This window comes from Lycorma delicatula, chromosome 6 (assembly GCF_047948215.1).
Source record: "Lycorma delicatula isolate Av1 chromosome 6, ASM4794821v1, whole genome shotgun sequence".
NCBI classification, from domain to species: domain Eukaryota; kingdom Metazoa; phylum Arthropoda; class Insecta; order Hemiptera; family Fulgoridae; genus Lycorma; species Lycorma delicatula.
In genome coordinates, this window is record NC_134460.1 from 70,275,032 (window position 1) to 70,301,345 (window position 26,314).

General features: G+C 28.0%; 2 protein-coding genes across 3 annotated transcripts; both read left to right on the forward strand.

Annotated features, from left to right (window-relative positions):
* Positions 1-1,244: 1,244 nt before the first annotated feature.
* On the forward strand, positions 1,245-24,496 carry LOC142327126 (uncharacterized). 2 transcript variants are annotated; one of them, XM_075370004.1, is made up of 3 exons: positions 1,245-1,402; positions 23,283-23,385; positions 24,154-24,496. In XM_075370004.1, exons 2-3 carry the CDS (start codon positions 23,297-23,299, stop codon positions 24,320-24,322), a joined length of 258 nt encoding a protein of 85 aa, XP_075226119.1. In that variant the 5' UTR covers positions 1,245-1,402; positions 23,283-23,296; the 3' UTR covers positions 24,323-24,496. The 2 variants fall into 2 exon arrangements, with proteins under 2 accessions (XP_075226119.1, XP_075226121.1); XM_075370006.1 differs by lacking the exon at positions 1,245-1,402 and adding an exon at positions 1,546-1,583.
* LOC142327127 (telomerase RNA component interacting RNase-like) lies at positions 4,812-10,664 on the forward strand. The gene has a single exon (XM_075370007.1). The coding sequence runs from the start codon at positions 4,822-4,824 to the stop codon at positions 5,296-5,298; it is 477 nt and encodes a 158-aa protein (XP_075226122.1). The 5' UTR covers positions 4,812-4,821; the 3' UTR covers positions 5,299-10,664.
* Positions 24,497-26,314: the final 1,818 nt, after the last annotated feature.

Consider the following 26,314-nt stretch of genomic DNA (forward strand, 5'->3'; position numbering starts at 1 on the left):
GAAATGGGCTTTGATGCACTTGAGACAGTCCATAATAGGCCTAATTTGTAAGGTCATGGCTTGATTGCACACAGTTTGTTTTCACATTTAGAAAAATAGATATGTTTAATGAAAAGCAAGTTCTATTTTCCAAAATTTTGTAGTTATTATGAGTAGGTGGTCACTTCACTGGGTATACGTTTACAGAGTTGAACTGCAACTGACATCAGTAAAAATTTCATGGTGTTTCAACTTTCATCGAGACGAGTGAGGGTGGTATCAACAGTTTGTTTTTTCTGACAATATTATTATTAAAACTGATGTACTTGAGTTACACATTACTGTTAAATGGTTTATAACATGAATGCACTTGGAAATGCCTTGCTTTCCCTATTTTTTGGTTTAATCTTTCCATATACATAATCCCATTTGGATTAACTATGTTATATTCAATGTGTGTCATAATTGAATGAAAATTAAAAAAGATCCATATTCAAATGAAATTTGAAAAAAAATATTTCTCGCACATTGCCATTTTGCTGCTTACTGCAAACGTAAAAGGTATAAAATATTGTAAATGTAGAAAGTAATGATGTACTTTAATGCTTTTTTATTTATTTTTCTGTCATTGTCCCTCCAAAATGGATGTACAAATTTTCATGAATAAAGTAACCAACCTTTTGATTGCCTTATTTGTTACTCTGAGTATAAGAAGTTTTTGAAAAAAAAAAATTTTTTTACTATTCATGAAACTACTGTAGCCAATACTGTTTTGCAGAATTTCCACTACACTATATATCAATAATATTTCTTTCCTCTTCTTTCTAATAACCATCTTTTGTAGAAGTTCTTAAGTTATGTTGTCATAATTCAGCAAGGGATGATTTGCAAATGTGAAAGTAGAAATACGTTTCCATTTCTGTCATTTAAACTTATCTAATAAACCTCCGTTTAATTATTTGAATTTGCCCGCTTTAATTTGCAATATCATTGTCGCTATGCCCAGTAATTGTTTAAGTAACAGCTGTTTATAAAATACAAAAGTCTCAGATAAATCCTTTATTATTTCTTAACTATCAATACATATTAAAACAACATCTATTTTATTGGATTAAAATCATTAATTCTTGAACGCTTTTAACAGACTTCATTCATGTGGTGAGCATTAGTTTCTTAAATGGTTTCTATATTTATTCAGAATGCGAGGAAACTCTAATAAATAAAAAAAAACTTGCTTTAATTTCTGATTACTTTTAATAATATCCGAAAATATTAGCAAATTGTTACTTATTTTCGAAAATAATAGCAAATTATTACTTGTAGAAATCGATTAATCTGTATCAGTTACGAAATTTAGATTGCTGTGTACTTTCTTGCATTTGTTCGGCTGATGCCCTTCGTTTGTGAATATTTGTAATTACAGGTATTGTGATTTGTTATGATTATTTTGCTTTATTTATTTTAGATGTGCACTGATAATTGTATTTCTTATTTAAAATGTGTTAAGGTACTATTTATTTCTCGAGTATTCATTCTGTAAGTTCGTACCCTTTCCTCCGTGAAGGCCATACATTAATATAGGCTTTCCCGTTAGCAGTCTTAAGGTAGGTAGAGTTATTTTTCTTTTTGTAAAGTGGTCGATAATTTTTAGTTTAGTAAAAAGATTTGAACATTTTCCTTCTGTCCTAGTTTGATATTGACCCGTCTTTAAATAAATAGGGATTTGCTATGTTGTAGGTCAAACGAACTGCCCCATCGGCGTGTTTGCAACCAGATGACAGAATTTCAGATTCTAGTGAATTTTATTACACGTATACCATATCATTGTCTGCATTAAAACAAATGCAGATTGATTGTCCTAGAATAAATGACATTCATAAAATGGTAGATTTATTGACGAATTTTTACCATCTTATGATCAAATTAAGTTATTTTATCACTGGCTTTACCTGGTACAGCGTTACATTTTACATTGATTAAATACAGTGTAAGAGATCTTTCTTAGAACTTTTTCTTTGCGTAATGTATGATCTCTTCATATGAGTAATATTTGCAACTTTGTTGAAAACGTTTGTGAAAGTTTTAAATTAGAACTAAATTTCTCTGAAACTGAATGGAAGTAATGGTCCACCATTACTGCAAAATTAAGTTTATATTTGGTTCACAACAGTTTTATTTGTATCTTACAAGAGAAGGACCTTATCTCTCATTTCCTTATCTTGTTGTGGAAATCAGAATTTTTATAAAACTGTACCACTTTTCCCAGGCAACAGCATAATATCTTGAAGAATAAAGAAAAGAACACTTTTTATGGGAGTGGCTATTGAAAGTTGATAGATTTTAGTGCTTTCATTATGCTTGGTGCACAGTCAAGATAATTTACTGTAAAACAATACAGATATCTTTTTATAAGTGTAGATTGGATACCTTAAAAAACATAAATTTTTATTACCCTCTGATAATGTATTGAAATCACATTCTGCTTTCTTATAACATTTCAGAAAAAAATTATGCTTGCAAATCTTTTTTGTATATGAAGTAAATAAGTTTCATTTCTGTTGTTGATTTTAATTACACTTAGCTGAATTTTATATGAATATGTGAGTGAAAGGTTAAACTGTTGTGTGTTGTTTGTAGTATATAATATTCAGGTCTAATTCACTTTATTCTTTGATGTGCTTCATTACTTGAACTACAAATTAAAAGCCAGAAATGTTTCATCAAAAAACTTTAATAGGGAGTTAGTAAATTGTGTGTGTGTGTGTGTGTTCTGTTTTTGCTGTTGGGAGTGCATTTTAGAAAATTTTGGTATATTCTCCATTTAAAAAAAAATCAAATCCATAATTAAACTTTCATGAAAATCTTTTTCAGCCATTCTTGTATGAGCTGTGAACAACTGTGTCAATGAGCAGTGATCTGATCATTGCTCATTCTCAATGAGCTGTATCAACTGATGTTAGAACATATTACAAAATACAGTAGCATCTACAGACTTAAACATTTGTATTATTAAGTAGTAATAATACTTGCAGTGTTGTATAAGATCTGAATTTTGTCTTGATTATTTAGTATAACATACATTTAGCACATTTTTCTTCCACAGAAATCCTAATTCCAAAATCCATCAGCAACACATGACAATCCAATGATATTTTTATTTTTTGTTAACAAAAATGATAATCTCTGTTTAAATTTACTTAGATTTATCTGCTTCATCGTTTCAAGTAGGTTAATATATGAAAGATTATTTTAATTTATTTGCTGGAATTGACAGTCAGTAATGAATTTATAAAAGTGCTCTACCCTTGTGTGAGAGCTGTCAATATTTTTGATGGAAAAGTCAGAAACATACATTTTAAAATACATTTTTTAACTTGTAGTAGTTAAAATTAGCTTCTTTTTTCTGTCAGCACTGACCAATAAAAGTAAAATTAACCTATCTTATATTGTGAAAAGCATTTATAACCTTTAAGGTTTTAGTCAAGTGGAAGTTTATATAATGAAATTTATTTGTTGCCCAGTAAATTTATATAGATTCATTTTGTTGAAATTTTTTGGTGAGATATTGATGACCTTTAATTATGTGGCTCAAGTTAATCTATTCACAATTTGAATGCAGTGCAAGGTAGAAGAAAATATAAGGGATGAATTCACTAATAATGTGAGAAAAAAAGTGATGTGTATGCTTGGAGCATACAGCATTTTCTTTTTATAGAAAGAAAGAGAATTTCCTTTTTATAATCTATTTTTAATTTACATTAAATTAAAACATTAATTGAAACATTTCTTATTAAAATTAAGCAAGATTGACAATTGATGACTATTAATAGTTTACTATCATTTGGTTTGCGCTAGGCATTAAGCGATTTACTTGAATATTTTTGTATGAGCATATATACATAAATAAAGTTGAACTTTATATATCTGTCCGAGTTAGCTGTTAAATTCAAAAACAAAAAAAAGAAATTATTTCATTTGACTAATTCAAAGGAAGTAATTTAATTTTTGCTTATTAGGAAGTGTTAGCATATCTTTTATTTTATTATCTACTGATATCTCAGGTTTAAAATGTTTGAAAGTAGTATTGTTAATATCCTGTGCTCTTTAATTGTAGGTTAGGGTATCGTAGGTATTTTGTGACAAGATTGTTTCTTATACCTAATCTGAGCTTTAAATGGTTGTTTTTATTTCTTTACAAAAGTGTCATTTTGGATCTGATATACTTTCTATCTTTGAGTTTTTGGGAGAACAATAAAATGGTTTGAATCCTGTTTAAAATAATGATTCTTAAATGTGTTTATAAAGTGTGCATTGTCATTTATTCATTTTTTTAGGTTTACTGTTTTAATCCATAACTTTTTAATGTATAGAAGTTTGTGATGTCATATTAAAAGCATGCCGTAAAACTGTTTTATTTGCTTATTTCCTTTTAATATATATATATATATATATATATTTTTTTAATTTTCTTTGTGGTTATGCTTTATTGTGGTTATCATTTTAATTATTTGTGTATCTGATTAATTTAAAAATATTTCATTTGAAATGTTTTGCCTATAGATTAATCTTTCATATTATGAGACACTTTAAATAGTTTTATCAAATTTTATAAAAGGAAGGTTTAATTAATCACAATTGTATTTTTTTATCGTTCTGTCGTATAAAACATTAATTTTATACATTCGTCTTCTGTTGTAAAAGTATTATTTTTAAGTAAATTTACTGTAAATATTTAATTTATCCATATTATTTATGAAACCGTGGGTTTTGGTGATAACATTATCCAACTGGCAGAAAACTTACCGGAGGAAGTTTCTGTTGGTTGTAGGTGAAAGAGAGACGATGGTGTATCACAGGTCGAGTGAGAAGAAGTCCCAGGAGGTCGCGGAGCCTAAGAACTTCTTCCGAAATGACGGGAGCTTCCTGGAGATGTTCAAGAAGATGCAGGAGACCTCTGCCGCCTCTTCCTCTTCCTCTAATAACAATACATATTCCTCTACATCTTCCTTACCTTCCGTTAAAAAAGAATCCACAACTGCAACATCCGTTTCAGATTCCATTAAACCTGAACCAAAAGAAAAGTTACATACTTCAGAAGGTGAAGGTAAAATAACGTTAAATAATAAATTTCCAATTTTTGGTAAGAGGAGAGGTGGGAGGGCTCTTCCTATTGGGAAAGTTAAAAAGGTAAAAGTTGAACCGAAACAGGAAGAGGTTGAAGAACCAAAAGATGCTTGGTCACAATATTTAGCCGAAGTTAAAAAGTACAAAGAAACAACGTGTGAGGAGGAAGGGAAAACCAGACCTCTTGTTAAGTGAAAACATTATTAGTATGTTGTTTGTATTGTGTGATGTGTTTTTATAAATGGAGAAATGCATTTTTCTCTTTTACAAACTTGAATTACGCAGTTGTCTTTGTGTGATGTGATTTATCTTATAAATAATTACATCTATTTTTTTTATTATGTAAATAAATATATGTATATAGGAAAACTGTTACACTCGGTCTGCAAACATGTTTATTTTTTATGGACTGTCACCATAGCAAATAATTCTGGTGTTTGTTATTATTAACTTGAAAGTGTATATCGGAACCTTAGTACGCAGGACGTTTTGAAAATAACTGTAGACATTCTGCTTGAATGACATAACCTACTATTTATAAACTAAATGTTTCATGATAATGTTATTTTTATAATGATATATGAAATTTTCATTTATTTTCTCTGATTAGCACGTAATTCACAAAGTGATTCTGTGATCATTTTTTATTAATAATAAAAGTAGTAGTGTTAGTTCTATAAAAATAGTGCTTTATATTACAATATATTTGCATGTAATATTTATAAGTTTTCTTTGTTTTACAGATTATATGTTGCATTAATGAATTAATTTTATTAAGTATTTTTAATTTTATCTTGAATTACATAAGACTATTTATTAACATGGTGATTATGCTTTAAATTTTTTTAATTTTTTTTATGTAGTACTTGTACAGGGAGATGTAAAAAATAAGTGTATGAATTTATTATTTAAATTGCCTGATCAATTTATATTTTTATTGTTATAATTTTATCTGGTGAAATTTTTTATCAGTTACTTCTATTAATTGCTTTGTGAAATATATTATTATACTATTTTTTTATGATTTTATTTATCATATAGAGTTATATATATTTATCCTTTTTATGGAATATTTTAAAAGATCTAAAGTGAGATTACTCTTCTACGCTTATAATTTTTGCCAAATTACTTAAATTATAGAGAAAACAAAGTGGTTACTATTCCTGTTATTCAATTTGATATCCCTAGCAACTGTTAAGTAGTTTTTGTACAACAGCTGATGATTAAATTAGGATTAAATTGATCTTCAGCCAAACTGATGAACTGCACTTTGATATAATGTGTTAAGAGGTATTGGTCTTTAGTTTATTCATTGTATTCAGTCAATTATTTTACTCAGAAAGTATTTGTATATTACCTGATGAATTAAATAGTAATGTGGATTGGTGATTAAAAATGTGGACATTTATTAATCATTAACCACTGATACCTGGATGAACCAGGTTTTTCTTGTTCAATAACATACTCTGCCAACCCTTTTTATAAACCTCTACATTCATTATCAATTTTGCATACGAGTAGCATAATGCAGTGAACTGTTAAGTAGAGTAAGGGTGTGCCACTCATTATTATTTTTTGGTAAAAATTGACATTTTGCAACACAATCTGAAAGTAAGGTTAATATAATAAAATTAAATTGTTTAATTATGGAATGAAAGCTCCCTGATTAAGGTTTTAGAGAATGTTGAAGCTGTAAACTATATATTCTATATGAAAATTTATTTGTAACGTGACAGTATGTTTTTTAAACCACTGAAAAGCCTAAATTATAAAACTGTAAAGATTGCTATTTTTCCTTTAAACTGTAATTATAGTAATAGTTGAATGTTGATATCACTGTTAACACACAAAACAGTGTTAGGTCATGAAAGTTGGATAATCAATGTTCAGTTATGAAAAAAATAGGAACAAAACACACATTGGTCAGTTTTAATTGTTTTTAATTCTATATTATGTCTGAGACATTTCCATACCCATAGACAGATAGATATACATTATAGACTTAGTTCTCCCGTTATGCCCCCATGTTCTCTTTGATATAAGAAAGTGTTTTAATTCGTATGCTTATTATTTTTCAGTGGTTTGAAAAAGACTAATGTATCTGTCATTAGAAATTGTGAATTTCTAAAGCATTTCTGCTGGTTTCTATGAATTAGTTTGTACTGTTGCAAAGATAACTCGTTTAAAAAGTGGTACTGTTTAATGATTTACTTATACCAAAACTCAGAACTTAACTAAAATTGCTTCAGTTTATATATATATAAAATTAAATTATATTAATACTTTTAGTTTTATGTAAAACTAATCTAATTATTATTAAAATTATGTTAAGCTGGCTGCTTATGGTCAAAAAGTAAAATTATATTTCTTTTCCTTTAAGTATGTTCACTTATGTTTTTTCTTCAATTGAAATTTACTAGTTTACTTTTAGTCAATGGTTCTGTATTTTCAAAGTCTGTTCAAATGTTATAATCAGGGGTAATAGAAAAACATCTTATATATATTCCGTACTTTTTCATATGACCTTGTGATCCTCCTGCCCACGTAGTTCAATCATTTATGGTAATTATATTTCAGGATCGTACACAGCTGTATTTTTAATGCCAATCTCATATCCCAAATTGTGACTTCAAGCACAATTTTCATAGCTACATGGAAACCTTACCTGTGTAGAGTTTAGTAAACTCTATTGTATGTCAGGTTCACAAGTTCTTAAGAGTGGAAGGAATGTGCAAAAGTTTGGTTTAGTTTCAGTTGCATGATTTCTATTTTAGATGGAATCAAAATGTTTAGATAACTTGATAATATTTATTAAATGGTTTGACTTTATTGATTGTGAGTCTGATAACAACTACAGCAACAATTTCACAGTAGTCAGAAAACTTGTCACAATCACTTGGACTATCTGTCTTGCTTACTGTGACCTAGGATAGTTTGAAAAACTAACCATGATTCAGTCACTGCAGTGACTGAATCATGGTTTCTGGATTGTATCAGTTTTCTTTAAAGTAAGATCTGTTGACACAATCTAACAAGGCCTGTATAAAGCTTTTTTTTTTCAGTAGAGAGCAGCTACATTTCATAGCAGTTTTGCACATGCCAAATCTTTTGAAATTGCACTCATTTTGAATCTAGAATGTTTTCATTATTAAGTTCTGGAACATTTTCAACATCAAGATTGCAATCATTTTATACCTATCTTCTGCTTACTTAGATAACCCTCATAGCATCACTGCTAATGCTTGTTTGATCTTGCACATGTTCAAGTTATGTTATCAATGAGCATTTGAAAAAAACTTGATGCAGTATCACTGTTCAGCAAGTTGTCAGAATTTATGAAATAATATGACACTTAAAAAGTATTTGAAATTATTGTAAGTGAAAACTGCAGAAGAGTGGCTAGGAAAATGTTTGCATGTATTACAATTTAAGTACTGTGGTGCTAAGCCCCACCTCTTTGTCCAGGAAAAAAATATGGTCAGAAGCATTTTGAACAGACTTTGTATTTGACTGCTGAACTATGAATTCAATAAATGATTTTTTCTGTTTTTATATAAATGTATTTTATGAATAAGCCTTTTAATTCTAGCAGTATATTTTGATGATTACATTAATATTTATATAACTGTTCAGATTTATGTAAGTATGTGTGTCTGTTGTTATTATTAATCATAGTATATTTTTTGTAAATTGTGAAATTATGTATATTTACTGTTAAAATGAAAAAAATTTACAGTTGATGATTGTGTAAGTTTATTCTAGTTAATTAGCCATTATCAGTAGTAGCCATATTTTCAATTCTTAAACTTTTAAACATAATAACTGATAGTAATGATATATTTAAACTTTCCATTGGAAGAAGTGGTAAATTTTTTCATTGAAAACAGTTTAAATTTGATAAGGTAAACTTACCAACATAAAACTTTTGGTTAATTTAAAATAACGTAGAATATTTGTAGAGAAAAGTGCTTTCTTGTTTTGATTGATTTCTCTTTTCTTAAAGATAAATTTAATTTTTGATTCTTTTATTTTCTAAAAATGGACTTTTAATACATTAGGTGCTATTCCAGTCCTCGGGAGCTGGAGGCGTCAAGATTTCCTTTTCACATGACTGTATTTCCTTTCTCTGGTGAGGGGAACAGCACTATTGTATCAGAATGGATCCAGTCACCAGTGCCCAGAATGTAATGATTATTAGTGGTGCTATCTGTTGGATCATGATGAATTAAGAAAGTGTATCCAGCTAATTGTATGCTTGGAAAAGTTTATATAGTTCCGACCCCGAGTCAGGAGCCACAGCAAAAGCTGGCCAATTTCTTCTCACATGGGGGACAGGTGCTGCACTGCTGAGTAGTGAATTTCATAATGTGTATTGATAAAATCAAATTTTTCATGAGTGGCATTTTACTTTCATATTAGTTTTGACAATTTTTTTAATAGGTTTAACCTGCCCCTCAAAACACATTTGAGGGGTGGGTACAACTATGAACTACAGAAATAAAATTAATGACATTTGCTAATGCAAAAATGAAATAAGAATTCAGTTAGTACAAATTAAAACGCACTATAATTTCACAATAAAAATTATTGTAAAAAATAATAGTACTGTAATTATCTTAAAATAAAAATAACATGAAAACTATAAGCAAAAAAAAATTTATTAGGCTTTAGAGTTTTTTATTAAAGAAAGATCGGAAATTATTATTTTACTCCAAAAATCAGATTAAGATCAATTAATAAGCTCATATAATATAAGCTAGTATATAAATCAACACAATTAGCAATGAGTAATAAAAATTTTTGATTTTTTCAGATTTTTTTTGTTTAAATTGTTGAATTAAAACACTCCAAACAATATGTCAGTTTTCCAACAGTCTTAGCATTTTTGCTAATAGCTTTTTGCTTTTCCATCTGGTTTTTTGCTAACCATTATATACCAGAATAAAAATTATATGCATAAAGTGTTCTTCCTTCTGCATATTCTATAACGATTATTAGTGTCAATATTATTGATTTGGTCTGATTTTCGTTGGAGACAAATTATTGTCTCTAACAGCATATACAATTTTCACCAGTGCATCCATTTGTTATGCAAAGTTTGTACAACCTGATGTGCCATCCTTGTGAGTTTTATTGGGTAATAAAATCCAATCGGTCAAATGTGATTAATCAGTCAAATAACCAGTAATAAAAGTAAAACATACATAATCACCTGAAATGAAAATAAATAGCCAGGCATATTCTTAGAAAATTTATATTTTACATCATCCCTAAAACTAGCAAACACATTAGTAAGCAAGAATGAACAAATAAAATAATCCTTGATCGGAGGAACTACACTTAACTAATAATTGATAGCCATAGTGCAGCTCATAACCTGAAGACTGGAATGTGTATATTAAGTATAAATTAAAAGAAGTTATAGCTTTCTATACTTAACAAAATGATGTTAAAAATCAAAATATCATAAAATATATGTGCTACACTGAAGTTTTGACTGTTTTTTTCACCACTTAGATGGAAAGTGAATTTCAGCTCCCATTCCAGGGAATTCCAAAAAGGTTAGTAAAATTTAACCTGCAGCTAACAATCTCTGAATTAGTCCTTTTTTTTCACAACACCATAACTTGTAGATATTCATTTTGCTTGCTGGACAACAGAAATAGTTTTGTGGATGTTTTAAAGAATAAGTTAAAGAATTCATTACAGGATTATTCACAATTCATTTCCATTATTTTTTCCATTAAGGTTATTTATTGTTTTTCTCTTGGTAGTTTTTAACATTTTTATTCTAAAATTTAATTTTAACATAAAAAAATGGTTATCTGTAAATAAAATTGTTAGCTTCTTATAAATTTATCCAACTGTGTGATGTCCTGACAGGATGGTGACAGGAATGTGATGGGATGCTATGATTTCATCTGGGTTAAAAAAATATTTTGTAAAAGTGTATTGTACTACAGGATCTTTGTTTTAAAAGAAATGTAATCCCAAAGTCAAAATTAAAATGTAATTAAAACAAAGATAAACATTAAATAATTAAAAGTTAAAATTTTAAAAATAAAAACAAAAACTTAGCAAAGCAGAATCATGTGCTAGCCATTTCACTGATTTTACATTACTCAAATAGAAATTATAGTTAGAAATAAAGACATAATAATTACAAAAACAGCATATGGTTTTAGCTGATGAGCAAATTAAAATTCATACAATTTTTAAAAAAATGTTCAGGCATTGGGACTTGAAAATTCAGATATATATGATGATATCAGGTTTGCATTTTTAAATGTGTGAATTTCTGATGCAGAAGTTGACTTTTTGGCCACAAAAAATGAGTTTTATGGATGATTCCGTGCTTTATGTTGTCATATTTGCTCTTTACTTATTTGCTTTCTTTCAAAGCAGTGAAGCCAGAGATTTATTTTATTTCTATAAACAGCTGTTTTGAATGAAATTGAGATTTTATGAAAAGGCAGAGTATGTAAAAAAAAATGTTAATTGTCTATTTTGACTGTGTGCTATAGAGCACACAGTCTCTCAGGGCCTTCATTAAACTATGACTCATTTTCTCAATTTCATTTTTTGTGGCATATTTTATCCATACTCTTAGTACTAAATTTACAGTATTTAAAAATATAATTGATATAAGCATTTTAAATGCACATAAATGTTGTCCTTGAAATTATATCTGGTTTACTGCAAAACATAAGGCACATTTGTGCACTTGTGAACTGGTGACAGCAGTGTTGATATGGGAATGTTTGTAAATGTTTACTTTTTTACAAAGATGCTCCATGTATGACGATTAATGGCGACTACAGAATATTCAGTATATTTTACGAATACCTTAAAAAAATTACGATAAATAATTTAATAAAAGAAATGAAATTTAATAGAACCAATTCTAGTATCTACACTGATTTTGGCTATTTAATTTTGGTCATATTGTAATATCATGACATTAGAGCTATGATGTGTAAACAGTATATTGATGTAGTGCAGCAGGAAGAAAATACTTAATTTAAAAAAAATAAACTTTCTGTATGCTGGATTTAATGAAATGCAAATTGTTTAATTTAGTAATGCATATTTTATAGTTACCTGTTTTATTATTTTTTTAACCTGGAAATTTAATATTTTTAGTATCCTGCTAATGTATCCATTGGTTACCAACTTAACCTAACTTTATAATTAGCTTAATTGTAACTTAGTAATGGAAAATTATTTTTTGTTAAGTTAATTCTTGTACTGAAAAACATTGGTTTTTGTTTTTTTAAGTGAGCTTATTTGAAAAAAAAGTCATTGTAGTTAGTACATTAAAATTTGGCATATTATATTATCCACTATAACTGAAGAAGTTCAGGTCACTTGTCTGGCATGGCTAAACTATTGAAAGTATAATTTTTTATATCAGGTTAGAATTAAAATTTTAATGATGCAAATACACTGAAGAAACTGTGAGTAACACTGTTTCATTCAGAGTAAATTATATTTAACCATCAAATTAACCAATAAATTTACAATAAACATGTTGAAGTGACTTTTTTTATTTTAAAAATCTTTAATTTTGATTTTTTACTTTTTGTGTGGAAAACAATTGCTGCGATTTATATCAGTTAATGAGCCTTTCCAATTTGAAGAATATAAAATTATGTTTTTGGCAATTTAAAGGGATTCATGTGTAAGTCCTCAAATCACTAACTTTCTGCAAAAGCCAAACAGGTGAATGATTTGCATTTTTTAATTGTATAATTATCTTAAAATTTCCATTTTATTTCAATTTTTTCAACTGTCTTCTTTACTTGAAGAGAGAATTTAGTTCTGTTTATAACGGACTTTGTAACATATTTATTCATCAAGACACAGAACATGTTTTGCTTATTGCTTAATTTTAATAAGATTTTCAGTTATTCATGATATAATTAACCACATGCAATAAGAATATGGGAATTCATGAATTCTATTTATCTTGGTTTTTATCCTATTTTGTGTATTCATTTTGTGGATATTCAAATACAATTTTTGTATAATGTCACTGTATAAAAATAATAATCCTTAAATAAAATTTTGATTTTGTGGTATTGTGTACCAGGGATATAAAATATAAAGATTGTTCTAGAAGTTGGGATTATACTTACATAGCAGGTATCTTTTTTTAATTTACTTTAATACTTTCATGTTAAAACAAATTTATTGAATTTTAAAACATTTAAATGAAAATACTTTTTATTAATGTTAAAAAATTTTTTATATTTAGTATAAAAAAGTAATCCTTACCATTATGCATCTATATATACTTGGGAATTATATTTTATTAATAATTTTTTCTCATTTTTTTTTAATTAAGAAAAAAAAACGTTTCTAATATAATTTATTGTACGCTGTTAAATCAGTTTATGTATGACTTTATTTTTAGATTACTCGTGAATTATTTGTCTTTTTTTTAAAGTATTTTTTCAATAAAAACATTTTTGTTTCCTTCATTTTGTTTCTTTGATAACTGCAATTTATTATCACATTAAAAAAAAATTGTAAATTATGCAGATGTAAATTGTTTTTGTGGAGGATGATGTTAGTTAACTTTATTTACAGCAGTGTCCGATTAAATTTATTTGAATATAACTTAAGAAAATTACCATTTGTAGTTAATTTCTTTGAAATCATTAAATTATTATTTTTAATGTTTTAAAACTTAAAACAGTTTTTAATGATTTAAGTTATCACACACGTTCATCTGTTTAAATATCTTATAAACTATTATTACTAATGAAATTGATAGTTTTTGTATGAATAGTTATTGTATCAATAATTCAATTATTGATTTGAATGGATGTTCATTGCACGCCTATATTCTACTCAGTTAAGGTGTTTTCACAACCCCTGCATCTTCTCTAAACATAATTTAAAAAAAAACTTTTTTGTTTATCTTCCTATGGCCCAAAACCCAGAATCTGATTCCATTAATATTGTTGCAAAATCTTTTATTATTGAACTTTGAAAGAGAAGTTGCTATTTTAGATGAGATAGCATCATAATTAAAGGATTTTATGAAATATTAAGCAACATTTTGGGAAGTGAAGCTTGTGTTATTTTTATTATTAAAATTTGATAATTAAGATTGTGTAAATTAGTTAAAATTAAATCTATTTTCATACTGCAGCTTTGATGTGGAATTGTGGTTTTACAAAATTATTTTTAGTAATAGATCTTTATCAGTATATGAATACATATCATTATGTATCAGGGACATATTTCCCAGCACATTCCAAACAGTTATTGAGAGAGTATCACTTACAAATTTAAAAAATTAAGGTGAGTTACAGTTGTAATTTTAAAATAATTATAAATGAGAATCTTTCACATTATATTTTGTTTACTTTTTGTAAACTGTCTTTAACTTTCAAAATCACTTCTGAAAGCAAAAATCATATAGTTTTAAAATACTGTAGGCAGTCATTGTAATATGATAATCTATTAGTTTCATTTTGTTGCTGAAAAAGGTTTCAGAACAACAAATCTAGATTTACAAAAGTTATGTTTTTCTAAAGAAAAAAATAATAGAAACTGAATGTTAAATAAAATCTTACTACTACATGAAAATTTTCATAAGGAACAAATCAAAACTAGTTCATATCACTTTGGACTGGATGGGCTAAAAACAGGTGTTAAGTATGCGATAGAATAATAAATCAACAGTAGAGTTGATAGATGTTATGTAACATAAGTACATTTCATTGACAGAAGTTAGATATTTCCATGATTAACTTCAAGTGTTCAAAATGCCCTTCATCAATGCTTCAAAAGCATTTAACCAATCTGAAAATCTTGACATAATTTGATGCATATTGCCGCCTGATTGTAAGTCCATAAATGGTCTGTTATGAACTCTACTGTTTCAGGAATTCTCTCATAACCTTATTTTTCACTATGCCCCAAAAAAGAAATTCATCAGTGTAAGGTCCATGAAAAATCTTGGAGGCCAGTAGGTGTTCACTTGCAGGTACAAACTTTTAATAAGGAGAAACTCAATCATAATGGAAGAATAGCTCAGATAAGTTGTTACCACTTTGTTTTGAGTTGTGGCATTACCACATTACATGACATCATGGATAATTATTATAATCAATAGATCCAGTGAAGAAAACTGGTCCTTGAACGTCTTTACTAGAGTACAACCTATTCTGCGATACATACCTGGTTAAAGTGAGATTCATTGGTCAATTTGGGATTTTCATCAAAATCCTAAATAATTATTGTATTACTGCTCTTACTTTTGTTTTTTCTGTAATATAAAAATCAACAATGTAAAACATTTTATTCAAATCAAAACATATTCATACATGGTGTACGTTTAGAAGGTTATGGATAACAAAAAGCAACTGCTCCAGAATTTCTTGGAAGGACTGACAGAAATTGTTAGAAGATCTTGATCAAAACATTATTAAAAGTGGTTACAGTCTACAGTAATTATTAAAATGATACTTGTATGGAATGTTAGAGATACAATTAAGTGAAAGTAAATTAAAACAGAAAAAATAATTTTAATGATATTCATTGAAAAATATTTTAGTATATTTTTAAGTATAATAAACAAGTATCCAAAAAATTGTTTATTAAAAAAGGTAATATTTTTTACAAGTTTGTTTTCATTATTTTTTTGCTCGTTGATTATCATAAGGTGGATGCGGAAATATAAACTGGTCAGACTTGTTAGCTTGATGGAATTACATCACCTGCTTATCCAAAGGGTTATTGTTGGTTTTCTTATTCAAATAGATGAACGTACAAGTTAATTAAACTATGGATTTATTAATTTTTAACTTCACATTTAAGTAAAATATTAATAACATCTGTACCATAGTGATAAAATAAAAAATCCTACCAGTTTGATTAAATTTGTATATAACTATTGTAAAACATTGTGCATAATTTTTTCATTAGGGATTTTTACTTCATATCTTTTGAAACATTTTTATACTTTGTTTTTTTTTATATATATATCACCATGTTTCTACCTCTCATATGTGCATGCATGTGCAGATCAGGTAATTACTATAAGAAGCATATTATAAAAAAGGTTTTTAGTTTGACTCAAAATATTTGGGAATAGCAAGTCATATAGAAGAGTAGAGTTTGATACTATTTACTATTATAATTTTTCTTAAACATAGGTTATTCTCATTAATTAATCATAGGTTGTCAGTAATACGATGCAGTCTTTGGCTAGGCAAGTTACAAAACCAAAATTTGATAAAATTAAAATGCGCGAATATTTGGGTTTGGATTAAGATATATTTTCTAAAAATCAATTACCATTTATAATTGAATTTTTGTGATTTAAAACTGATTTTGATCTCGCAAGATTATAAATTTCTGTTTTTCAAATATTGCAGTAAGGCGGCACTCTTGTCTCATAAACATTAAATTGGATTCAGCTCCAAATTACGTTTGTCTCCAACAAAAATACAATCATTTGTAAAAGACTGATGTGGTGATAACTTGTGTTAGTCATAAAGTTATGTAATGGAAAAAAATTTTAAAAGTAACCAAACACTTATAAAAAATTTATTTTACTGTTGGTTAATGTTAATGTTATATGTACTGATATCTTAATAAATATTATTCTGTGTCAGTAGTTACAATGCTCTTTGTCAATTTTACAAGTTAGTGTGTATAACAAAAACCTTTTTAAAAAGATGTTACACACGCAACACAACATAGAGAGAGTGATAGAGATACCCTATTCAATAAAATGTATAATCTTAGTACTGAAACTATCATGGTACAAGTGCCATCAGTACAAGCTACCATTAATTGGTGGTTAGATATTTTTTTTGTTTAGCTTGTTGGCATTTAATAACTGAATATTAAGATAGTATGATAAATACCCAAAATATTTTAATTAGAAATATAACCTTAGGTACTTTCAAATTTGAAGAATATTTTCATGCATTGATTTTCAGTTACTAAAAAGGAAATTAGTTTAGTTTATCATTTTTAAACTGTAGATTAAATTAGTAGTTTTGGTTGCTAAAATATGAAATTATTTGTTAATCATTAATATGTATCACATTGACTTAAATTATTAGTTGTGTGTGATAGGTTATTATGTCTTGTATGAGCCTTCCAGTTGGTGAAAGAAATTGCTAAGATTTCGGTATTGGTTAGTTGTTAGCATAAGATGGTGGGTGTTAATGAAAGTAGTAGTTATTGAAAGCAGTGACTAGAAAATGGTTTATGACTTTAAATTATACACTTAAAATTGAGCTTCCTTGGATTTGAATGGTGGACATCTGAAAACAACTACCATTGTGTTTTGTAACAGTAAAAATTCAAACTCAAAGAACAAAGTTACTAATAGTGTGTTAAATTGCATTAGATTAGTCGTGTTAATGAAATTTGAGTTAAAACATGACATTATTGTAAAAATAGATTAAATTTTACCTCTGCCTAATATTGTGGTTTGTGGAAAATTGTGCACCAAGTATTATGCTACTCACATGACTTAAGTAAGAAACGCATAACTATTTAGTATGTATATATATATATAATTTGTATTTTATTTACTACAGTATATTATATATACTTGTGTATCTTGAAGTTCTGATACTTTCATAACCTATGGAAAAAGTTCATATAAATATGATCGGAAATGCTTAGTTCATAAGTTACGGCTAGTGAAAGATTTCGCTCTGATTTCAGCTACCCTGGTGAAATGAGATCATAATGAAATTTTTAAGACATTAATTAAGGGACAGAATTAGTGATTTCTTATGGTTTTTGACCTGAAAAATCAAATAAAATAGTTGCCAGATTGTAGTAGGTTTTGAGAAATGTTATGAAACTAGTAAATTGAGGTAAAAAAACCTGTTTGTACATTTGACATATAACTGTCGATGGGTAAAATGCACATAAAACTTATAAAAAACTTGTAGAGAATTTTAATTAATTTGTAAAAGTACACTAGATAAAAGTGCATTTATACGTACCAGTTTTATAATAAATGTTAAAAAATGAACCTGCCATTTTCAACACATTTCTTTGCATGCTTCTGTGTTGCTTTTGTTGTTATTTTTAGTACTTCAGGGCTGTTTGCCAGCCGTATCTTTAATGTGTACAATTAATTCCTCATGGGAATGTATTTTTTATACACAATATTTTTCATCTATCTCAAGACGCAAAAATCTGAACATTTAAAAAGTTAAGGTGATCTCTTAGTGGCCAGAAATGTGGACCTCCATGATCGATCCGTTTCTCAGGGAAATGATTTAAGTCTGTGGAAACTGCACAAAGTGGGAAGGTATGTACCATCATATTGTAAGTGTACTTTGTCTCGGCAGCAGCTGCAGCAATTCTTGAAGAAAATGTGCAAGTAGAACTAGTATTTAGGCAGCCAGCTAATATGAAAGCTACACTATACATAGACTCTAAATCTGTGTTGAAATTTGCCTTCCATTGTTATGAGGATTTGCTTCTGTCCATGTGTGCTCATAGCATAAGTTTTTGACTCCATCTCTAGTGAAATTTGCCTCAAAACAACTGTTGAATGTGAAACTCCAATATGCGTAGAAAGACATCATGTACTGACACCTGGACTGCGTTGAACATCGATAAATAATTTGATTAATAACAGTGTCATGTTAGACAGATCATTCGTAGCTGGTTTGAATACTAGATAATGAACCAGTTTCCTGAAGAATGAAAAGTTTTACTAATTGTTTTGGGACCTGGAATCCTGCAATTCATATTCTACTGCAGCAGCTGTAGAATTAACATTACACACACCCAAAATGAGTATATCAGCATATTCCTCTGTGGTAAATAAATACAGCGTTACTTTAATGGTAAATCGATCACGTTCATACTAAAATTCACAGAAAACTGTTGCTAACGACAGTACACTTCATAGTACCTGATGTACTTAATGTACCTTAGAGTGATCTGATAGTGTTGAACAGCTGTTTTAAAAATTATGTAAGTAGTTTTTATTTTTTTTCACAATTGTGCAATTTCCTGTTTTTCTTTCTTAATTTTTTAACCGTAAAAATTTCATTTTAATAAATTTTTCACGTAATCAAAAAAGAATATGCCTTTTTGTTACATTAAATAAGTACTTTTCTGATTTTTGTAACTTTCCTTTATTTTTTTCAACTTATCTTGGACAATTTTGTTCAGAATTAAGGTTGTGCAAGTTTTGTTTTAAAGTTGTATGTGTTTATTACCCATTTAACAAAGTTATTTTCTCAAAACTATAGCAAATAAGGTTCTGGGACATATTTTATTCAATTTTCATCATGTACTGACCCCTGGACTGCGCTGAACATTTATAAATAATTTGCTTAATAACAGTGTCTTGTTGGACAGACTTGTTGTTCATAACTTAAGTTATGAACCAAGAAAACTTTTATTTAAAAAACAGATTTAAAGTTTAAATTAAACAGTTTTATTTATAAAACAGATTTAAAGCAAAAAAGATTTATTTATTTTCCTTACTAAATGTGCGAAGGAAGTATTGTGATCGCAAAAAATTCGGTTTTCAGATTTCAATGGAAATATCCATTTTGACCGTCCCTGAATCCATTTTGACCAGTTTTGATGTGACATCTGCACATATGTATGTATGTATGTATCTCACATAATTCAAAAAAAGTTAGCTGTAGGATGTTAAATTTTGGGTTTAGGACTGTTGTAACATCTAGTTGTACGTCTCCCATTTTGATTGCAATTGACTGGATGAAAGATGTCTGTCCAAAAAAGCCCAAAATACAAAAAAAAAATTGGATTTTGGACTTTATGACTTCTTTTAACTGGAGTAATAAGCCCTCATTGAGAGCTTTTCAACAATAGTGTACTTATTTTCATTTGTTCCAGAGTTATAGCCAAATCTTACAAGGGGAAGGCACATCAGTTCAAATCGAGACTTCATCTCCTTTTTTTTTACTTTTACTTATAAAATACTTTTTTAATTTAAAGATATTAATTTATTAATAATTATTAACCTTAATAATTTTTTAAAAAATGTGTGTAATTTAATAGGTGTACAAGGAAATTATGTGATGTCCACAGGATTTTTTTCTACTATTTTCATGAGTAGAATAGGTTATGAAAGTCTTAGGAGAACTTCGTGATAACACCTGTATATATATACTTATTTATTTTTACACAAGTAAATACAGTTGTTTTAATGGTGTTTTATTGATATATTTACATTGCTGTAGCAGTTGGGTCTTACAGTTGGTCCTTTCCCTTCAAACCTAATGAATGGATAAGAAAAAAATATGCTTTCCTAAAGTCTATATAATATGTAATTTATTTCTTAGAACTATCAGTTTATTTACTGAGACATGAATTTTATACAAATTTAGTTTGCAAAAATTTTCTGGTAGGGAAGAAGCAAACCCCTTTACTTTGCTTGCAGTGTTGTGTTGTATTTTTTTACCATATAATTAACTCAACTAGTAGTTATTGAAATGAAAGAAGGAAATGACACCAGCCATATTTTATTTCATAATGCTAACTTATGAAACATTAAGAATAAACATAACATTAAGACAGTGAATTAAATTGATTTCAAAATTGTGTGGTTCATATGGATTGAAAAAAATCATTCTACAAAATTTTGTGTCAAATCAAATGTTTTTGATGTCAGAGATTTATTGAAGTGTACTTTACTCATTCTCATTTTAAGAATGCTTCCAGCATTATTTATCTTTGCATCATACCTTTTATTTTTGGGGCTACTACTTCTGAGAAATTGTCAAGAATTTTGTTGTACTGATTGTTTTCTTTAATCAATAAAATTGAAAATCTAATATTTAATATAATTTAATAGTGTTCTGATTATTTCATTTGCTTGCATGATTCATTATGAATCATGCAAACAAATTATTACTTTAATTCTAATGTGACATTCTTCAGCTTTCATAGTTTTCAAAAAGCGGGATGAGAGTTGTTGCAAAAAATATATTGTCGTATTGTTTAATATTTGAAGATTGTATTTCATTTTTTTAACCAGTTGTGATAGTTGAATCTTTTTTCTCATTATTTTTTAATGACAGAGACTTCCAAACTTAAATGTTTATTTTAGTTTTATTAAAATTTCTATTTATTGATGACATATATACACTTAGGTAATTCTAAAATTAGCCACTGTAATTGCCCGTGGTATATTTGTTTTTGTATTTAATACCTGTTTTTAATTGTTACCTTAATAATTAAACATGCATTGTTTAATTGTTAAAATTGTCATTGACCTATCCTTTTTTTATTTTACTTATTTATAACTATTACTTGTCAAAGTTTAGGAAGCAAAACATGGATATGCAAAAGTTTTACCTGGGCTGTAGTGTAGTACTGTGTATACAACGACAGGATATCACAGGTAACAAGATGTCTGTTGTGCCAATCCAGCAATCTATCCCCATCTTGTACATCCACTGAGCTTTCCAAAATAAAAATTAAAGAACACCTTTTTAATAGAAAATATAAAGGCATAATGTAAATAAAAATAGTTTTATAATTTTGTTTTAGAAATGAAAAATTAGAAAGCAACATTGAAGTATTCTTAATATCAATTAATTGACATGAAATCATGTCTTGAGGTTTAGCCCAATTATTATTATTATAACATCAATAATCATTATACCAAAAGACTTTGAATAAAAAAATCATGAACAAATTTAAATCGATTAAGATACTTTTATGGTAAATATAATAGATTTAAATTTGTGTATTAATTTTTTTCTTTATTACATTTCATCATATGCCACTTTTAATACGTTCTTTTGCAATTTTCTGATCATTATCAGGGAATCCTGTCTATTGACTTAAATCTTTGAATTATTTCTACTTCTCATAACTTAATCCAACAACAAAGTAACCTAATGAGACTACATTACTGGTGAAATATTTATTTGGACTTAACACTGTGTAATAATTTGTTGAGAATAAGAAAATGTTGAAAATTGTTAATTTTGGTTGATAAAATTGACTGTGAGGGCTGTTCCAAAATATACTTGGATCATTGAAAATAAACCATTTTTCATAACACAACTTCAATAGCCACCAGAAATCTATATATTATGCATTTATTTCTATCTATTTTATTATGCATTCATTTGTTGTTGTCCATTGTCTTCAATGATGAAAAAACAGGGAACGTATTTTACTACTGTATAGTTTGTAGTTCATTTCTGCATGGATTAATTTTTGCTTGTGGAATGCTACAATACTGCAAAGATCCATCAGTGATTGTGGTCTTTTTTGTAATGTTAAAGGTTAATGCTAGAAATTCATTGACTGGCAGGAGATATGCACAAAATTGGGTAATGTTGATACTCTCTGTCTTGGTTGATGATCTCATTCAAAAAGTTCAGCAAGTCATATATGTAGTTTTAATAATTTAATGGAATCTAGAACCAAAAAAATGCCAAGTTTGTTTTCAACTGATAAAGAAGTTTTGGAGAACAATCTTAAACATTGCAGGTTTCTGTGTTTATGTTAATGCATGGCCTCATTTCGAGGTCACAAAGGTTTACTTGAACGCAGATTGAAGAATTCCATCCTCCTACAGCCAAGAACAAGACCAATTGCTCAATCATTAAGATAATCTAGCTGGCTACTCAACACTAAACCAATGAAGAGATCATGGATTGATTTAATAGGCTGCTTGAATGCTAGTATTACTAGAGTTCTGAATATTCTATAGTTCTTCAATCAGGGCAAAAACTGGGATTTCAATACAGTAAAACACATACCTGAATGTGTAGATGGTGACTGAATAATAAGTTTATACTTTCAACATCATTTAGTATAAAAGTTTTTTGTCTTAGTAAGGATCAGATAACAAAGTGCATGATTTTCTTAATTTTTGAAATTTTTTTTTTTTTAAGTATTCTATTTTAAATTGCAAGGCTGATTAGTGGTAAAAAGATTCTCTTTATGTAAAACTTGTTAAAAAAATTTTTCTTTCTTAAATAGATAATAATTTTTTCACTTTTGATAAGGTGATTAAAAGTGGTTTTTAAAATTAATTTTATATCAATTCAATACATCATAACATGTATTGTACTATATACACTTCCTTAAGGGAATAGTATCATTGATTGTGATCCTTACTAACATTTACTATTAATGCTGTATCAGGAGTGTTTTTATCTTACACTATTTTTTTTCCTTAGGTTAATCTAGGATTATGCCTACTGCAGTTATGTCTCAGAAAGAGGAAGAAACATTAGATACAGCACCTTTTGATCCTCGTTTTCCAAATTCTAACCAGACAAAGTAAGTATGATAATTCGATGAAAATTTTTTCTTATAATTAAATTAACTGCCATTCATGTCAGCTGTTTTTAAAATAACGGACTGCAAAAAAAAATTGTGATAAAGTTTTGGAATTGTGCAAGTATAGTAAATGTATTCATCGGGAACCTTCTCTTTCTACTGTTTGATATGATGAAGAAGAGATTGCTGCAGGAATCAAAATGAATGTACAGTGTGCGTAAGTCAGGGCCCTGCAAAATTGATCTATTCACATTTTTGTCTTTGAGACAACTTAGAGACTTTCATACGTCTATGTACATATGTACTTCCTGATGATTGTCATTCCCAGATTAATTGTAGTGATCGTAATAATGCTCATTCACAGAATATTCTGGTAAAGAAATCTGGTGATGAAAATGTAGCCAGAATAGAGTGGAATTACATTAGAACTGTTGTAAGTAGACAGCCTTTTTAACTTATGTGAAGATATCAGTAAAATTAGTAGCATGCCAAACAGATGTTAAGCACTAAGATCATATATATTTATTTGCTAAGAACATAAGAATTAGAAAAAATTCTCCTTGTTTAATGCAACATAACAATAATTTTAACATAATGCTGCAACAGTTATTAATAACTATAATAGATTTATAGTTATAAATAGATATTGAATTAAACGTATAAAATAATTGCTTAAATTGTAATGAAAAAAGTTGTCACATATCTTACCAAAAAATTAGTTTTCGTTTGGTCATTTACTTGCCAACTTATTATTTTGTTATGTTTCAGGTACTGTTATCAGAGTTATTTAGATTTTCATCGATGCCGAAAAGTTAAAGGTGAAGGTTATGAACCTTGTAAATATTTCCAAAAAGTTTTTGAATCGATTTGTCCAAATGAATGGATAGATAAATGGAATACCCAAATTGAAGAAGGGAATTTTGCTGGAAATATTTGAACTCATTTTTGTTATCTTATTTTTTTAGTAAATATTTAATTAGTATTAAAAAAAATTACTGCTTGTAATGGTGATAATGTTTCAATGATCAATTCCATTAAAGATATGATGTGTGTTGCTAATGCAGTGGAACAAAATGTTAAATAAAGTTAAATAAAATCGTTGATTTTTCAACTTGTCTTTATTATTTGTAATTGTGTAGGATATGTACTTAACAATTTTATGTTTAAATATATTTAAAATCGTAATTAAAAGAAACCATTGCAAGTGTTGTTTTCCCTTGTTTATTATTAACAAAAAATATGTTTTTTGCATATATTTGGTGAATTCAAAAAACAAAAATCTACACTATTGTAATAATTGGGGAAAAATATGATGGAATTTTCCCTAAATCATGGAACCATTTACTACATTTGAAATACATAAATATAATTTGAACCTTACCTGTTCATCACCACCCAAATTACTTACTTCATGTGTCTCCTGTGGAAAGTTGATAGCTGGGAGACAAGTAGATTGCTATTTTACTGTTTTTTGATTTGGTCTTAGCCCACAAACTTTCTTTATTACCTGGTTGTTTGTTAGACATGTGTAATTGGGATCCCATTTCCCTTCCATTCATCACTTATGGTAGGGTGTGGAGCTGTTTGTTCATGAATTACATTAATTAATGTTATGGCGCTATGTTTGGGAACTGCAACTAAAAACTCACTGTTGTGGCAGAAGACATTCATGATTATTTTTGGTAGCTGAATAAATATTCATTTATTTGTACATGTAAATTGCATCTACAAATTATGTCTTGATTACAGGGTATTGTGTTTGGGCATATCTCAAACGCAATACCCTGTGTTTGAGAAAAACGCAGGGTATTGCGTTTTGACAAGAATAATTGATCTTGTCAACAACTGTATTTTAAGTAATTTCTTGCAAAATTTACTGTTTATGTACTTTTGCACCCAAGCATGAATAAACAATGCTTAGTTGGGTACAACATTCTGGAACCAATTAAATACATATCTGTTTGCAACGGTTTTGCCTGACAAAATGTATAATGATTACATCTAAACCTTGCAAGCCAAGTGTTTATACATAATGGGAAGATGTACTTTTCTTGGAAAAAATACACAGCACTCTGTGAAGGATGACTGCAACTGATTTGAGAGCTACTATTCAATGATTACAGTTGTCAGATGTAGAACTTCACCTGGCTGATAATAGAGAGGAGGAATTTGGAGAAACAAAGGGAGTGGACGAGGATCATATTTTTTTAAGAAACTTAACATATTTACTTACAATATTGTTAAAAAAATAAGTGAAATTTGGTTCTTATGGAGATACTAATGAGATCTGCACTTGGCATCTGTGTAGCATAGGAACTAATGTGTCTACAATAAGTTTTTTAACTTTCATTCAGAGAATGTACTGCTTTGTTCTTAGGCGAATTTTGCTGTGTCCGAGTTACATGAACAAGGAGTTCTAGTGAAATCATTAAATTTATTTTTGAGAAGCTGGTAGCTATAGAGCTATAGAACATTCTGGAAAGACGGTGTACAGAATAGTTTTAGTATTTCACTGTCGCCTTTTAATTTTGATTGATTAGATAACTTGTGCACAAAACTTATTATTTTTAAATATCACCTGTACAGTTTATTACACAGTTTTTTGACATCTGTAAAAATGATCAGTTGTATAATTTTTTTTTAGTAATTATCTTTATATCATGTAAATAAAAAACTGTTAACATTTACTACTTGTCAATACACAAAACATATAACCAGATAAGAATGCAAATTCAAACAATACTTCTAAGTTTGTGGGCAGTATTTAGGTTATGTAGCATATAATTGTTCAGGAATTAAGGAGTGACTACAGTAAAGGGAAGTTGAGGATGGAGAGTTGCAGAGTACTTAAAACAGTTTTTTTTAATGTTATTTATACTTGCAATATATTTTGGATTATGTAATTTAATGTACATAATAATCAAAAGTG

Excerpts from the sequence above, each read along its gene's own strand:
- LOC142327127 (XM_075370007.1), top strand. The coding sequence starts at position 4,822 with ATGGTGTATCACAGGTCGAGTGAGAAGAAGTCCCAGGAGGTCGCGGAG.
- LOC142327126 (XM_075370004.1), top strand. The coding sequence starts at position 23,297 with ATGCCTACTGCAGTTATGTCTCAGAAAGAGGAAGAAACATTAGATACA. Across the intron at positions 23,386-24,153 it reads CCAAATTCTAACCAGACAAA|GTACTGTTATCAGAGTTATT; the intron begins GTAAGTATGATA and ends GTTATGTTTCAG.